Below are 17,421 nucleotides of genomic sequence, written 5' to 3'. Positions count from 1 at the left end.
AAGCACCAGGGGCCCGACGATCAACTCGCACAACACTGGCCTACTGTTGGCCCGCCCGTGGAGGTTTTAGCCGGTAAGAATCCGGCACTACCTTCTGCCCAGTGTGTAGGTTAGTAAGGTGTCTATGAAGATTTCCTCCACGTAAAAAAAAAAAAAAAATTTTTTTTTGTAGTATGAAAGGAGAGAAGTTTAACACTCCCGTAAATAAGGGTGGAACACATATATAAATGGTAAAGCACTGTCGCCTTTCGGCGGCACTTAGCAAATCTTTTTGGAAGGACCGCGGAAGGCTTCCGCTATCCTTCCGGAAAACGCAGGTGCTAATAATTTTTCCTTTTGAGCATTGGATTTCGAACAATATATTAGATGCGAATCTAGATGTTTGATTCATTGACATCATGTAATCAAAAACGAAATAGATAAAAAAATTTGATATACAACAGAATTACTGAGTAAACTTACACTATTAATTACCAAATTCCAGACTTGAACAATATAATCATAGGTAAAATTTGGATACATACTGGTGGTTAGAAAGTGGCGCCTACCGACATTCTGCATCAACTTCAGTAAACATATTTCTTTGAATGATGAAATTAAAAATGTTATACGAGTAGCGATAATAAAGCAGTTTAAAATGTAATTAGACATAGTGTTACTTACAAGCTTGTAAAAACTTTCTATTTGTAAATTGATTCGTTAATTATTTTGTTTTATTTTATTTATATTATCATATATTACTTTATTTCTTTATTTCGCAATGATGTAATGACTTTCGCAACGATAACTAAAAGAATGATATAGTGGATTTTATTTCGTTTTTATATAATCAAACTCAAAATAATTTCGTATCGAGGCTACTTATACCAATACCAGTCAAAATGACCGGTACTTGTCAAAGTATAAAAGGATCCTGCAATCTGTTTATCGAACCCCAATTAACCAATTTCCTCGTTTTCTACAACTTCCCACACGTTTTTCAAATTTTTACCGCGTATCATTCGATATGATGATTGTTGGTTAGATGATACATTTACACTGTACATATGAATGCGCGTGTAAGCGTTAGAGGGCGTTCAGGTCTTAGTTGAGACAAGAGACTGTTGCCAGATGTTAGAAAAATCTGGAAGAGTCGGTTGAGAACAAGCGTGCGTGCAAGAAGGTTGTCGTGGTTTTCAGAGTGTAAGATATATGTATAGCTGCTGTGTGTGAAACAAAGTAAACTATTTGTATTGCCGAACGATTTTTCAAATAAAATAGAATTTTAAGATTTCAATTTCTTATTAAGCTTTTATGTTAATACGAAGATGCCATTTTATTTTTTGAAAAAGACTCTCTCGAATATTATTCTAGTTGATTTCAAAGATATCCTATTACCTTTTGGATCATTTCGTTATAGAATGCTGCAATTTTATCTTTTCTTCCATTCTTAAATATTGGCAAATGGAGGATCACACTCTTTGTTTTTTGGTTTTTGAGGCAACTATCACTAATCGCAATAAATCAAATTTGCCGATCAAGAGAAATAAGAAATATCGTCGTACGATGAAATCGAATGTCCAGAAAACATTCCACGCACAAACATTCAACACACTGCCATTGTGATGTGCAAAGTTGTATTAGGTTGTCCGAAAAGTGTCTTTCTTTTACAGACACGTCTTTTACAACGACGCATGAAACCTAATCTGTCGAACGTTGTGATCTTTATTTTGCTGGAAACGAAATGGATCATACGTAATTCGATAAAATAATATAAAACGGGAAATGCTGTGCATTCATTATTTCCTTATAAAACGAAAGGAACTTTTCGGACGATCTACTACCCTAATGGGACCATACAATGTTCAAGTTGATGCAATTGTGGTTCCAAAGAATTACACAGAATTTTCACATAGCGGTTTTATGTCACCGTAACAGCATAGGTTGTCCTCAAAGAAGAGGCAACGATACCAAACAATGCTGCTCCATATCATACGGTAATTTTCTGGGTGTGAAAACCTGAACTTCGTGAAGATTTTCAGGAAAATTTTATTTATTGACACAACCAGATAATACAAAATGAGTCTGGTCTGATATAAGCAGAAAGTTCAGCGCACTATTTACAGTCAAAATTTCAAGTAATTCTTGAGAAAAATTTAGTTGACTTCAAAATTCTACGAAGACTTCGACTTGAAAATAAAGCGCTTGCGTGTCTCCTGGTTGAACAGCGCTGATCTTGTTGCATTGCTATTCTCACACTTTCAATGTCCACCTGTAGAACAAATTTTTTCATATATTCTTGCTTCTGTAACTTTTCTTGCTTTTGTAACTATCCCTTACTTTACTTTACTCTATGAGTTAATGCTAGGAAACTGAATGTACGTGTCAAGTCACGTGTATGCTTGTAAATACAAAGAAGGAAACACAATTATTTATAAGCGTATTCTACATTATTACAAAATAACAAACACAAGTCCATCAAATAAACATAAGTTCTAAAACTATACCTATATTTATGTATTATTCTACGTACATATACTCTCAATTGCAATTATACGTATAATTTATAAATATGTTTCATATATGTACAATACTTGTTTGTATATTCGCTGGTGTAAAAAATTTAAAATAGGATGAAAATTAGAAATAAAAAATTGAGTTTTCGGCTTTGTTTTTTTAGTTATTGAATAGAACGATACATGGGCAGCAGCTTATCTCGTACAAGTCATAGAGAAGAAGATTATGACATTTGAAGACGTAAACCATCCTGCGTGACGTTTTGTAAGAAACATCGTAGATTAAACATTATACCTGCTTACTCATTAATTTTCGAATGAATGAATTTTCGAATAGAGAGGATTAATATTTCCTCTAATTCTTTGCCTTAATAAATAATAGCAAATGTAAACAATATTTATACAAATTTCATACACACGCCACGATCGTCTTTTCTGCAGGTGTTCATAAAAAAATCATATGGAAATGTCCAGACTGTTCACAAAAAGTCGGAACGAAAATAGCAATCGTTTTATATTACAATAAATATTCAATATAGCTTATAGACGATATAGCATATCGGCGTAACACACATCCACTTAATTCTGAACCTGCGCTCGCGAGAACATTGAAAATGGCAACAGTGTACATGTATACTCACAATGCAAAGTATAATATAAGTATAGTGTATACTAATCCAGATCCTCACTTTTACAGTGTTACGATACAATAGAAGAAACCATGATAGGGAGCACGTTCATATATTTATAGCAAAAGACATTATCAAAAAGTTAACCTTGTAGCTCTAGCTGAAAGCTACAAGAAACAGCAACAGAAATCTATTTATAGCTCTTTTGTTTCTATACCTTGTAATCCAAAACATAATTTATATTCAAGGGCACAATAATATGGATCTCTCCTTATTTCAAATTTTTTGTTTCACTAAATTCTATTTTCTTCGCAACAGCGGTCTCCAGGTCACAGATATACAAAAGTAAAGATGTAGAGTTTTTCTTGAAGTAATTACTTCAACAATATTAGTACCTAGATACCTTGTCTCGGCGATATCTGACATTGGATCATGTTACACCACTCGATCGTGACGAACCGTTGTCACACGTTCAAAAGCATTAAAAAAAAAATATATATATAAGTAGACAAAACATCCTACATGCCACAGCCATCGAAACAATAACCAGATAATAACAGAATAGCCGTGTCTGATAGACACCCGGCGACAACCTAACCCCTCCAGAGAGACTAAACCTTAGTATAAGAACGCTCCCAAATTAGCACTCAATACCTATTTTGTTATAACTATCTGAACCGTTACTCTGTTGGATTCGTACAATAAATTTTACTATCATATCTGAAGTTCGAATTTTTACCTTACTTGTGAAACGATCGAACTACGACGCGAGGAGATCACCGGTGATCTGTCAATTTCGTGATTTCTTGTGTCTCCTACGTGACAAAATTGGCGACCCCTGCCAGGATCCATTCAACGCATCAAGAGGAAACTGTTAATTGATGTAGGTTTGGGGTTGATAATTAATCGATTCACACAGATTCGATTTTTCTCTATATTCTCTATATATACACTGATGGATACATTTGAAAAGGCTTTCAAGATCTAACACATAAAAACTACCTCCTTCCACCCGCAATCTAACGGATCCCTTGAACGAACACATGCTGTAGTAAATGATCTTATTCGAACTTGTACGACCGACCGACAAAACGATTACGACGAAAATTTAAAACTAATATGTATGTGATATAATATTTCAGTACACGAAACGACCGGACATACCCCATTTGAACTAACATTTGGACGACAAGCTAACATGCCATCCTTGATATCACCCAACCCCAGCCTAACTAAAGAACAATTATTTAACCTCCGGAAAAATCGACATAACCAAACCATAACCAAAGCAAATCGCCGAATCAAACAAAACGCGATATCAGAGAGATCAGATACAAAAAGTTATTAAAACACAAACGATATTCCAAGTAAAAGATAAAGTATGGGTACATAACGATCACAAAACCAACAAACTATACCACGAATGGCTAGGACCAGCAGAAATCCTTTCATCCAATCATCTATCTTATATATATTCTATCTTATATTCTATCTTATATTCCAACGGTCAAACTCAAAGAATCCACGGCAACAGACTAAAACCTTACTTCTCAGGAAGAAGACCATAACATTGATAATTCTGTGAAGGGATCATTCAAGTTAGACGACCCACCAGAGCCATATGCTTCATCGAGGTAAAGCGAAGCTAAGAAGGGGGAATGCCACACGCTCAGAAACGGTAATAGGGTAGACGAAACATCCTGCATACCACAACCATCGAAACAATAACCAGATAGTAACAGAATAGCCGCGACGATAACCCCTCCAGAGAAACCAAACCTTAGTATAAGAACCCTCCCAAATCAGCAGTCAACACCTTTTTATTATAACACTCTGAACCGTCATTCTGCTGGATTCGTACAATAAATTTTACTATCATATCTAAAGTCCAAATTTTTTACCTTACTTGTGAAACGTTCGAACTACAACGCGAGGAGATCACCGGTGATCTGTTAATTTCGTGATTTCTTGTGTCTCCCACGTGACACCGTCGAGCTTCTCGATGTATCAGAGGAATAGCACTCCTCTTCGTAATGGTGACGAGTACACGACGAGTATGCAATTATGTAAAGGATCTTTTTTACAATTATCGAATGTTTCTTGAATTCGATAAATGGAAACACGATATAACGATTTTGAATCTAAGAATTTGAAGCTCCGGAATCCGTTTCACTTGTTCAAAAATTGTACATTGTTAAAGTTTGGTATTTTCTATTAGATTATTCAGCTTACTCCGCATGACTTTTTTTCTTTTATGCGTTGCTCGTCTTTGTTGATACTATGAGCGTAACTTGATTGTATCCAGTAGTCTTATGGAAATAGAAAAGTACAAGTAATATTGATTGGGCCACGTATACAACCTTTATTCGAAATGTTATGTGACAAGTCGATTTATATATTGATAGTGAGGCGATGTTTCGTTATTCTGAACACAATATGTGTTTAAGTAAATGATCAAATTTATCGTTTAAATGGCTATCACGTTAAAGTAAGCTATACAGTAGGTTAGAAGTACCAAATTGTAAAAACCCAAAGATTTTGAACCAATGGATTCCTATATTAGAAAGATATAGAAATATGTCGTCCCTATTTTCGTTCAATTCGTTTCAACAAGCATCATCGTACTAATAAAAAGGAATATTTGATTCCATGCAACGATGAAAAAATATTCCTGCCAGTACAATTGACATGTCAAATGCCAAGGATTAATGTTAAATCTAAATGATGTGTGGAAAAATAAATTATTGCATTAATCCATAATTGTTTGAAAGGAAATATTCTCTTTTCTTCTCTAAAAAAAAATATAGTAAACAATCAATTTCTTTTTCTTAGACAACTTACAATTAGTTTCATTATTGCTTGACTTTGTCATTCTCATATTTGTCTATCTCGGATAGAAAAGTAGATATGAAATTTTTAGTAGAACCGTACAATTAAATCGATTCATTCGAACATGTAACTCAATCGGTTCTTGTCTATGCTAGTGTGCAACTAAACAGGGCAGATCCCTAGCTTTAAATTTAAATACATAGATTCTAATTTATATACTAAATTACGATCAAGCAAAGCAGATCCCCAATTTTATAGGTTTTTATATATTCTAATCTTAATTAAACTCATCAATTGGCCGTATGGTGCAGCACTAGTCCGAAAACAATCAGGTCCATAAGCGTGAGCACTCTCATTTCCTCCCTGACCGAACTTCATCGCGTAATTTCAGTAAAGGCACAGGGCCGTGTCTTATCTTCTGATGATCCTCCTTGCTAATTTCGAGTGTCCTACGGGTTCGCAATTTCACACATTCGTTCTCTTGTAATGAACACCTGAGTCTGGTCATTAGAATCGTTCTTAAAAGTTCCCCAGATCACTTCAGAAGTCAGTGGACGCTCGAGCCGCACTTCGACTCCCCGATTCCGAAGGTATCGGCGGCTGCCAATGCCTTGTGCGGCCTGCTGCCGAACATCGGCGATGCGAGAGTCGCGGTGTGCCGACTATACGAGGACGTCGTTCGGTCCCGAGTGATGTACGGGGCCCCGGTATGGGCGGACGATCTGATGGCGAGTCGTCGCAGCATACTGCTCCTCAGGAGAATCGTCAGGGGATACCGAACAGTGTCTCACGCATCGGCGACCGTTCTGGTCGCGTCCCCCCCGTGGGAGCTTCGGGCACTGGCGCTCAAGAGAAGATACACCCACATGAGAGTATGGGACCCAGGAGAGGACTCGACCGAGCAGGCGGCCCCAAACGACCTAGGAACCGTCGAGGAGGACGCGTGGGACCAGTGGCAATCCCAGCTGATCAACGAGGGAGGCGAACATCGAGGCGCGGAGGCGGTCCTCCCAAACGGGGAGACGCCGTGGCTTCCCACTCACCTACAGGATGACCCAGGTACTCACGGGACACGGCGTGTTCGGCAAGTACCTGAGGAAAATCGGACAGGAGACGACGAACATCTGTCACCACTGCGGGGACGGCAGGGACACGGTGCAGCACACGCTGGAGCTTTGTCCGGCGTGGGAACTGTCCCGCTACACCCTGCGGCACGTCATAGGCGAAAGATTGACCCCCTCGGCGATCGTAGAAGCGATGTTGAGCGGGCCACAGGAACTCGAGGTTGTCCGCCTCTTCTGCGTGCGAGTTATGGGGAGATCCCAAAAAATTTTTAATTTATTCATCATCAAATAAATATTCCTTCTGGTGTGCGTTTGCACAATGTTCAAAACAAACAACAAAGGAGCTTTAAGAAGAAAACCAACGCGAAAACTAGAAACCGGACTAGGATCCATAAAAACCTGAAATTTAAAAATTAAATTAAATCTTAGTCTAATAATAATTCTATATGGGGCACTGCCTTATATATATATACACACGCAACACACACAATATATATACACGCAACACAATATATATGCACGCAAACACACACACAATATATATATATATGTCGGGTTCACATTATGATTAAGGTTAGGGGCGTGAAGCGAATCTTCATTTGGATTGGACATTGTTATTATGCAATAGAGAAGATATTTACCAGCGCAAATACGATTATTACAGAATTTGACAAGTAACCGTGGTAATTAGATACTCGAGATGCTAATGACAATGATCTTAGGTTCAATAACGAATCCACGGTCAACGGGATGACGAATGCGATTTGATCCACGATTCTGGTGTGACTCAACGTACTTGTCCTCAGTACAAGTAGAACTTATCTGACTGAACAGAATCTCAGCCCATGTGGAACTGCCCTTATATACTCCTCTCCGTACCTCTCTGTACCCTTTGGGTCAATCTTTGTTTTTAAGGAGAGTTATATAATTACTCCATATCTCTGTTAGATACACATCCCTCCCGTGACCGTGGCTCCGTTCAGCGACCCGTTATGTCATAAATCTCGGGCACCCATACTCGGATTAAAACATAAACAACTATTTTTTTCAGTTTTATTATTTAAGTGCAGCTATAATAAAAGTCTGGATTAAAGTATTGGGGACCTTCCCAAACATTCCAAAAGAAAGGCTTCGATGTCCTTTCATCTCCGACATATACATATACATATATATGTGTACATCAAAATTTTCGACTTTTATTGTCCTGAAAATGAAAACTAATTGCTTATGATTAGAACTATAATAATTACGATTAAGAGTTAAACAAAAAGGCAAGAGAATAAAATGAAATATATGCCATATAGAATTAACTACTACATAATATATACCTTCTACAATACCTGTATATAGCGATTCTGAAATGTGATAAAAATATGTTTAGAATTGTAGTCCCAATAGTATATACAAAAAACATCAAAATCGGTGATATGGGCGAACTTCTAAATAATTACCATAAATTTTACTCAATAATGGAAGTAAGATGGATGAAAATCGTAAAATTAATCACAACGTCAAATCTCGTCTGCATTTAATTTGTTCTTCTGTTTCTGTCGTTTCTGTAAATGAATACGCATGCAAAACAGATACATTATCGTCAGAAATATTATTCGCAGCCTACCAACTATTAAAATTACTATCAAAATGAAATTTAAGTTTTATTATAACAAAAACATTATTGCGAGAAAAGTAAATTTAATGTTATATCTAAAAAGCTATTGTATATGGAGAATATATTAAAATTATTGCATCATTTTACTGATCCATTATCGTTTGAAAGGAAAGATTTTCTTTTCTTCGTTAAAAAGATATAATAAATAATTAATTTCTCTTTCAAAGGCAACTTAGTTCAATTATTGCGCGATTTTATTATTCTCATATTTGTTTATATCGAATAGAAAAGATTTCCATAGAACCATACAATGAAACAGGCTTTGATGACGTGAACCACAGCGCCACAGCATACCACGTTTTTGGTGGAACTAAATAGGTTTTTGTATATGCCAGCGTGAAACTAAATAGAACAGATTCCTAACTTTATAAGTTTTCATATATTTTAGCGTAGAATACCATCAGTACTTGGTTGCTGGGAACAATATTAGCTCGAGAACAATTAGAACTCATTTCCCCTCTGATGGTACATTGTAAAATAGTTTAGACATTAATTTTTTTAGGTTACCTTTTACTATAAGTAGTTCCATAAACAAACCTATAAAAACGGACAGAAGAGCGCGGTCCTTCAAATAATAAAGTTCAGTTTGGCGTTTAACTTAATTTCATAATATTTGTATTTTTTAATCTGTGATTTCTAAGTTTGTTTAATTCATTTTCTAATAAAAGCTCTGTTTTGGTTCTTATAGTGTTGAAGTTTTAAGCTATTGTTTCTTCATATAAATTAAAAAAAAGTAATAGGGAAAGATTAATGCGGACAGAATTCCCACCTCCATCTTTTGGCTGATATTTCTAACATTGGATTAAGAATGTCCACTCTCACATGTGTTCTTAGCAACGACTTGAAGCAGGGAGAAGCCATTGATATGTCAGTGAGAGAAACGCTCTGATTGGGCGACCGTAACGCCCACTGTCAGTTATTGCAAACTAGTTTTAAAGAAGACATCAATTTTCAATTTAGCACGTGGTTAAAACGTGTTGAGATATTTTATTACACTAAAATAAGCATTTGATTTGTTAAACAAATATGTCAGTACCTAATAAAGTTTTAATGCGAAAAATTAAGAAGAAAGAAAGGAAGAAACTTGAAGTATTGAAAGAACGGGAGAAGCAAGTACAAGGTTATAAATGTAGTCATAAAATATAATTTATTATTGTTATATTATAACCTATCTTTACATAAAATTATTAGCTCTTACTGATAATCTATTTTATATTAATGGCAGGTGAAGCCCCAATTGAAAATTTGGAAGATGATATTCAAGAAAATGAGACAGATGTTATAAATGAATCGAAACGACGTCACTCACAAGAAAGTGTGCCAGTAAAAAGTAAGTTAAAATAATTATTTATTTAATTTCTACAATTTAGATTATATTTATTAATATTTTAATTTTCCTCAAAACTGAAAATAGACTGTGTTTATGTTTGTTATATTTCTAAGGTACATATAAAGTATATACAATAGTGAATGCATTGCTATGTAGAATTTAATTTGTTAACTGAAATTAATATATTAACATCTGTTAGAATCAAAACAGATTTACTCAAAGTAATTGCTTTTTATAATTTCCTAATTTTAATTTAAACCATGTCTGAAAAAAATTCTTTGATATTTAAGTAACCTTTTAATGTTCATATTCTTTACCATCTAACCATAAAAAAGTAATAACATAATAGAATAGAAAGTGTAATGTAAATAGTAAAAGAAAGTAATTCTTTCTGTAAATGTGAAATATATCATTTACAATCAGCGTAAAAATGTTCAAAGTTTAATGTTTTATCTTATTGGATGAACGAAAATAATAAATTGGATATCTCTAAAATTTGTATTGTTTTCATACTAATATCCATATAATGAAAAATATATATAATATACAAGATATGTCAAGGAGTTAATGGTAAACCTTAACAGCATGTAGTATTTACTAACACAGGCAAAAGAGTTTTAATGAACATGAATCCAAATGTCATTAGTTTTCAACTTATGGAATGTTTCCATTATTTATCTCGGTTTACATTAATCTACAACATATATTTAACATGATGGTCATTCATTTCATCACATGCTTTGACATGGTATGTGATATGCACAATCATTATTTAAATTATTTAAATTATGATTAATTATTTAAATAGTATAAAAGTAAGTTGAGAAATAATAGTAATTATTTAATATCAGACAATCCCATTGATTCCAATGACCTTCAAGTGTGTTGTCCAAATCAACATCATGAACAATTTTTCCCTATGCATGTTACCATCGCTTGGCTTTAGTTTCCTAGATATTCGCAAGAAACCTCAAATTTACAGTACAACCATACTTCATTCTGGCATAAATGGACGCAGAGATGGCATAAAGTTTCTATGATCACAAATTTGATCATTTTATCATTGATCATGTTGTGTCCTGGATCTTTCTTTGGATTTATGTTGAATTAAGAATAAAACCTCCAAATAAAATAATCAAAATCTTTCTTCAAAAGATCGTGCCTAGGAGGGCAGTAAATAATAGATATTGCAGACTATACCAGTCTTGAATCATAACATTAGATGCCTGGAGATAATTCTTTTTATATCATGCTTCTAATGGAGCTTATAATGTTTTATATTTGATTTTATATTAATATCTGATTTACCTGACCACTGGGATGTTGAATGTGATGTATTATAGACATTGATATTGAAGTGATTTTTGTCTGTGAAATGAGTTGCAGAAATGAGCATTATATCTATTTTGTGGCAGCCTAGGATGATTTCCAGTTTGTTTTTATGTTGAACGAATGCAATAGCATTCCCTGTAGTAATACATATCAGCTTCATTATTTTGTACTGAGCATTATTTTATTTATTACCAGTGCTAACAGAGATAATAAGTTGTTTATATGTCCTGTCTGTGTTTCAATTAATTTCTCTAATCTGCTGAAATTTTCTATAGTTCATACATTAGTAGTATGGCTATCGTTGGTATTATATCATGTAGATGTTTATTAACATAAGACTGCAAAGCGACTGAAACATGAGAAATTAAACATAGCCATATGTGCTATTTGTATATTCGAGAGTATGTGACTTTTACTTTATATATTTTTCATCTGCATAAACTTGAGTGATCTGTTTATATAGTATAAAACAACTATTTGTATGTGATATTAAAAAATTTCAAATCTAAATCTTGTTTCATCAACTCAGGCGTTTCCCTTCAGAATGTGTTTATTGTATAACATGTAATTATTATATGTTACAGAGAAACGAAAAAAAAACGAAGATGATCAAATATCACAAGAAAACAATACTAATAGTATAGATGAAAATTGTAAGTATTTTAAGAAAATTTCACTAATCTTTTAATTACTGTAAATTTCAAAACAAAAACATTTGCTATAAGTGACATATTATTCGGAAGTTAACCATTAAAGTGCATTAAAAATATTTTTATTTAAAAAGTTTTTTTTTCATACAATTTTATGGTTTATCCCCTTAAATAATCAGTATTAAATTATATTTAAGCTGTATAGTTCAATGGTATTTACAATTTTTGAACCGCATCAAATAATTTTTTGAGAAAGCTTGATATATAGAGAATTTCATTGTAGGTAATACAACTCGACATGGTTGGATTCCTTATGCAAAAATTAATCGAAGATATAGAACAGTTCATGCATTCATACCTCTACTTTGTATTAATAATTTAGTTTCATATATACAACATTAATTTATAACTATTGTATCACAATAAATGTGTTTTCCAATAGAGAGTTTTCATAACATGCTATTAGAGTTTAGTGAATGCAAAAGAAATACATGCAAATCAGTAAATTTCCATAGACAACAATACTCAAATAGACTTTATCCCTATATAAGATCTTTTTTTAGTTTCGAACAATTTTTGGTTATGTGTAATAAATTTCCTTCAAAAGACTTATTACAAATGATATTATGATATTATCTAAATATTAAATCACTTTCGCGTTAATCGTATTCATTTATTTGACAAATGACTAAAGAACTGGATATGTCAATTAAAAATGTCAATACAATGAAAAAAATGATTATTATTAAATATGTTTAATATTCTTTTAGAATCTAGGAAGGAACTTTTTTATGGAGAATATCATATTTAAAGTATATGAATTCATTTAAGAGAATTAAGATCAATTCTTTTTTAATACAGAAAAATATATATATTTAAAAAATCATAATTATTGCAATTTATTATTAATTAACAGATAGATAATTCTATATGCCAGTTCTTTCCAAAAAGACAATTGGCGAAGTTTAGAAATTGTGAATATTATTACATGATACATGCTGTGTATTATATATATATGAATATTAACTTGATTTATCTCTCATTCTTGCAGTACCTGGATCTGCAATGGGTCTAACGATAGCAAATGATACAAATTTTAAGGTATTAGCAGAATCTGTTTGTGAAAATACTTTAAAAGCAATAGAAGACATGGGTTTTACAAACATGACAGAAATACAAGCAAAAGCTATTCCTCCTTTACTAGAAGGAAGAGATCTAGTGGGTTCTGCAAAAACAGGATCTGGGAAAACTTTAGCATTTTTAATACCTGCTGTTGAATTAATTTATAAATTGAAATTTATGCCTCGCAATGGTATGTTAATAATATAAATAAAATATTTGGAATGTAAATATTTCATTATATTACTATTTTTAGGCACAGGTTGTATTATTATATCTCCAACACGAGAGTTGTCTATGCAAACATTTGGAGTTTTAAAAGAACTAATGAAATATCATTACCATACATATGGTTTACTAATGGGGGGTGCTAATAGACAGACTGAAGCTCAAAAACTTGCAAAAGGAATTAATATTATCGTAGCTACCCCTGGTAGATTATTGGATCATTTACAAAATACAGCAGACTTTTTGTATAAAAATCTTCAATGTCTGGTTATTGATGAAGCTGATCGTATCTTAGATATTGGTTTTGAAGAAGAACTGAAACAAATTATTAACATTTTACCAAGTTAGTTCAATCTTTCATATTTTTGTAGCAGAAATAATGATAATGATATAGAATATATACATATTTTATTATAGAAAAGAGACTAACAATGTTGTTCAGTGCAACACAAACCAAGCGAACGGAAATGTTAACAACTTTAGCTTTAAAAAAAGAACCAGTTTATGTTGGTGTTGATGATGATAAGGAAAAGGCAACAGTAGAAGGTTTAGAACAGGGTTATGTTGTGTGCCCCAGTGAAAAGAGATTTTTACTTTTATTTACTTTTTTAAAAAAGAACAGAAAGAAAAAGGTTATGGTTTTCTTCAGTTCGTGCATGTCAGTCAAATATCACCATGAACTACTAAATTACATTGATTTGCCAGTATTAAGCATACATGTACGGTACAGTGTGGAATACTTTCAATTATTTGACACCTAACAGTTTTATATTACATATTTCAATTATTTAATAGGGGAAACAGAAACAAACGAAGAGAACAACAACATTTTTCCAATTCTGTAACGCGTCTTCTGGTATACTCCTTTGTACTGATGTGGCTGCTCGTGGTCTTGATATACCAGCTGTTGATTGGATTGTACAATATGATCCTCCAGATGATCCTAAGGCAAATTAAATTAAATGTAACATAATGCAAACATTATTAAATTGGTAATGAATATAATAGCTAAGTGCTGTTGCAGGAATATATTCATCGTGTTGGTAGAACAGCTCGAGGAGAAGGTAGTAGCGGTCATGCGTTACTAATTTTAAGGCCAGAGGAACTTGGTTTCCTCCGTTATCTTAAACAGGCTAGAGTACCTGTAAACGAATTTGATTTTTCATGGAATAAAATTGCTGATATACAATTACAGGTAAATATACATATTTTAATTTTTAATTTTTAACTAAAAATTTATAGAATTGGAAATATTTTATGCAGTGTGTAAATCCATATTAAAACTTCACAAAATGAAGATAGCAAAATATAATCTCTAAATTCTATTCAATTTTGTAACAAAGTTAATTTGTAGAATTTGTCAAAACAAGAATGATTATGTTCCATTTTAGGTATATGTAGGAAGTTAATAGTTTTTGATATATTCATAATTAATGAATCATGCCTTATATTTTAAAATACACAACATGTGTATCATGGTTATTACTAATATATGGTGTCTATAGACCAAATATAAAAAATATTCTTTTTTTTTTCCAATTTTGGCCTTATTTTTATGGTAGACTAATATATATACAATATACATATATTATATAATATATATTATTAATTAAATTAATGTATTGCAAGTTCTTCTAATACATCGAAATATATATATATATATATATATATATATATATATATATATTATAATTATATAGGTAATTAGAATAATATAATTAGATGTGATACATATTTGAATAATATAATAAAATAAAAAATAATATAATTATATATATATCTGTATTACTCTAAGTTTTTTTTAATTTTCTTTTTTTAAAAGTCATGGGTAAAGGATATGTAATAATTGTGTGTGCAAACATTTTCTGTAAACTATAAAATGCAAAGACGACTAAAAATGTAAATTAACTACACGAATTGGATACCTTAAGTATCAGTTACAATATTTCAGATTAAAATAAATTGAATTTTTCTGTTATTTCCATCTACAAATATAAATCATTTTTACTCTAACATTTTGAATGCACAGAAAAAACAGAATGTGTAGAACGAAAAAATGAGTTCCTTCTATATTTGTTTTACATTAAACCGTAACTTTCCATAATAAAAATTGTAAAAATTTAGAGATATCTAATAATGTATGATGCTATTAAATTTAATACTTCTTATTATTAATTTCTGTTATTTTAAAGTAATTCTAATAATTATTTCAATATAGTTATGACTATCTACAGTGCTCTACATTAAAATAATTAAATTGTGTTTCTTCATCTGTTTTAGCTTGAAAAATTGGTTTCGAAGAATTATTTCTTAAATATGTCAGCAAAAGAAGCCTTCAAAGCATATGTGAGGGCATATGATTCTCATCATTTGAAACAAATTTTTGACATTGAGACCCTGGACTTATCGAAGGTCGCAAAATCTTTTGGGTTCGTGGTTCCACCAGCTGTGGATTTGAGTATCCTTTAAAACATAGTCTTTTATTGAGATTTCAATAATATTTGGTATTTTAATACTTCATTTGCGTATTTACTATATTCATTTACTATATGTATATGCGTACAATGCACAGAAAACTAGATTTCGAGTATATAAAATGTTAAAAATGTTCTTCCTTTATTTGCTATATTTTTATAACGTGCAGAAAATTTTTCATTCTTTATACAGGGTGGTTGGTAACTGGTGATACAAGCGGAAAGGGGGTGATTCTACGCGAAAAAGGAAGTCGAAAATATAGAATAAAAATTTTTCGTTTGAGGCTTTGTTTTTGAGAAAATCGACTTTGAATTTTCGCTCGGTACGCGTGTGGTACGTTATAACGGATCTCACTGTAGATCGTTGTCTCGATGGAAAAATTAAAAAAAAAATTTTTTTTATTCTATATTTTCGACTTTTTTTTTCGCGTAGAATCACCCCCTTTCCACTTGTACCACCAGTTACCAAGCACCCTGTATATTTTTGTACGGATTACATATATGTACCTGCTAGCTGCATTTATATATACAAATATTGTAGAAAAATTGCTTCCTTAACATTATTTCATTATAGAAGTGGGAATAAGTAAAAATTCCCGACCACGAAAAAAATTAGGTGGGGGTTATGGATACTCTAAATTTAAATCACGGTCTAACTTTTAAATTGATTATCTTATATAAAATGCAAAATACAATTTATCTAATTTTATGAAGAAATAAGATATATTTCATAAAACATAATTCTTTATTTACCTTTTTAAGGTATTGTACAATATGCAAGATTTGTATAAAATATTACAAAATTTATAAATAAGACATGTGTGGATATTTATTTCCTGGAACAGTTGTATTGTTTGTAAGAGTATTTTAAATGGTAACTAATGAATTATTTATGTATACTGCAATTTGTAAAACTATATAACAACTATTGCTGTATGTAATTATTTTATTATCACAGTATGAAGTATAATATAGAGCTATAGAATCCATCTAGATATATGATAATATTTTTTACAGCTGTATTAAATTAGGTTAGATTTAAATAAAGTTAACTTTTTCAAGGAAAAATTTGATTCATCCGTAAAGATCTTATTTCATGCTACACTAGCAAATATTTAATTACGCTATATTAATATTTCATTTTATTTTTTTATTTTTTGTGACTAAAAGATAAATAGCATACTAGTTAATTATGCTATGATCCATGAAACAGTTTTTAAAGTAATTACACAGAATATATTCTCAAAAAAAAGTGGTAAAACTTGTCTTGTGGCACTATAGCTTATTGATATAAAAGTAATGAAAGACTGTAAACAGATGTAAAGTATCTCACATAAATATATTGTAAAGTAGTCAGCGTCACTAAAATATGGTGGCAATAAATTATATATTATGTTATTATATATAGACGGTGCTGCTTAAGTATTATAAAATAACCAACATATTCTTTTAATTATTTATATTACCTGTCATTTCTTATAAAATAAACAACTAAAAAGAAACTATTGATGGGTGAAAAATGACAAGAGGAATACTTTATGTGTGACACCCACGCTATTTCTCAGTAGTACCATGTATGGCACATGGTGTATGACGTCAACG

At 31.9% G+C, this 17,421-nt stretch overlaps 1 protein-coding gene and 1 non-coding gene across 3 annotated transcripts; both read left to right on the top strand.

Annotated features, from left to right (window-relative positions):
• Positions 1–166: 166 nt before the first annotated feature.
• LOC126864359 (U6atac minor spliceosomal RNA) lies at positions 167–273 on the top strand. The gene has a single exon (XR_007689146.1). It is a non-coding gene; the product is annotated as a U6atac minor spliceosomal RNA (small nuclear RNA).
• An 8,844-nt stretch (positions 274–9,117) lies between these two features.
• Positions 9,118–17,279, top strand: LOC126863987 (probable ATP-dependent RNA helicase pitchoune). Of its 2 annotated transcripts, XM_050614808.1 has the most exons (11): positions 9,118–9,265; positions 9,375–9,815; positions 9,912–10,016; positions 11,933–12,001; positions 13,050–13,310; positions 13,374–13,688; positions 13,763–14,064; positions 14,141–14,293; positions 14,370–14,540; positions 15,626–15,803; positions 16,394–17,279. In XM_050614808.1, the coding sequence occupies exons 2-11, from the start codon at positions 9,713–9,715 to the stop codon at positions 16,480–16,482; spliced, it is 1,746 nt and encodes a 581-aa protein (XP_050470765.1). In that variant the 5' UTR covers positions 9,118–9,265; positions 9,375–9,712; the 3' UTR covers positions 16,483–17,279. The 2 variants fall into 2 exon arrangements, with proteins under 2 accessions (XP_050470765.1, XP_050470766.1); XM_050614809.1 differs by lacking the exon at positions 9,118–9,265 and having other exon boundaries at positions 9,572–9,806.
• Positions 17,280–17,421: the final 142 nt, after the last annotated feature.

Source organism: Bombus huntii, chromosome 3, assembly GCF_024542735.1.
Source record: "Bombus huntii isolate Logan2020A chromosome 3, iyBomHunt1.1, whole genome shotgun sequence".
NCBI lineage: Eukaryota > Metazoa > Arthropoda > Insecta > Hymenoptera > Apidae > Bombus > Bombus huntii.
Note: the sequence above shows the minus strand (reverse complement) of the source record. Positions and strands in the feature narration are given on the sequence as shown.

Bases quoted from the DNA above. Each gene is read 5' to 3' on its own strand.
- LOC126863987 (XM_050614808.1), top strand. From the start codon at position 9,713: ATGTCAGTACCTAATAAAGTTTTAATGCGAAAAATTAAGAAGAAAGAA. The intron at 10,017-11,932 runs GTAAGTTAAAAT...TATATGTTACAG, and splicing joins AGAAAGTGTGCCAGTAAAAA to AGAAACGAAAAAAAAACGAA. The intron at 14,294-14,369 runs GCAAATTAAATT...GTGCTGTTGCAG, and splicing joins ATCCTCCAGATGATCCTAAG to GAATATATTCATCGTGTTGG.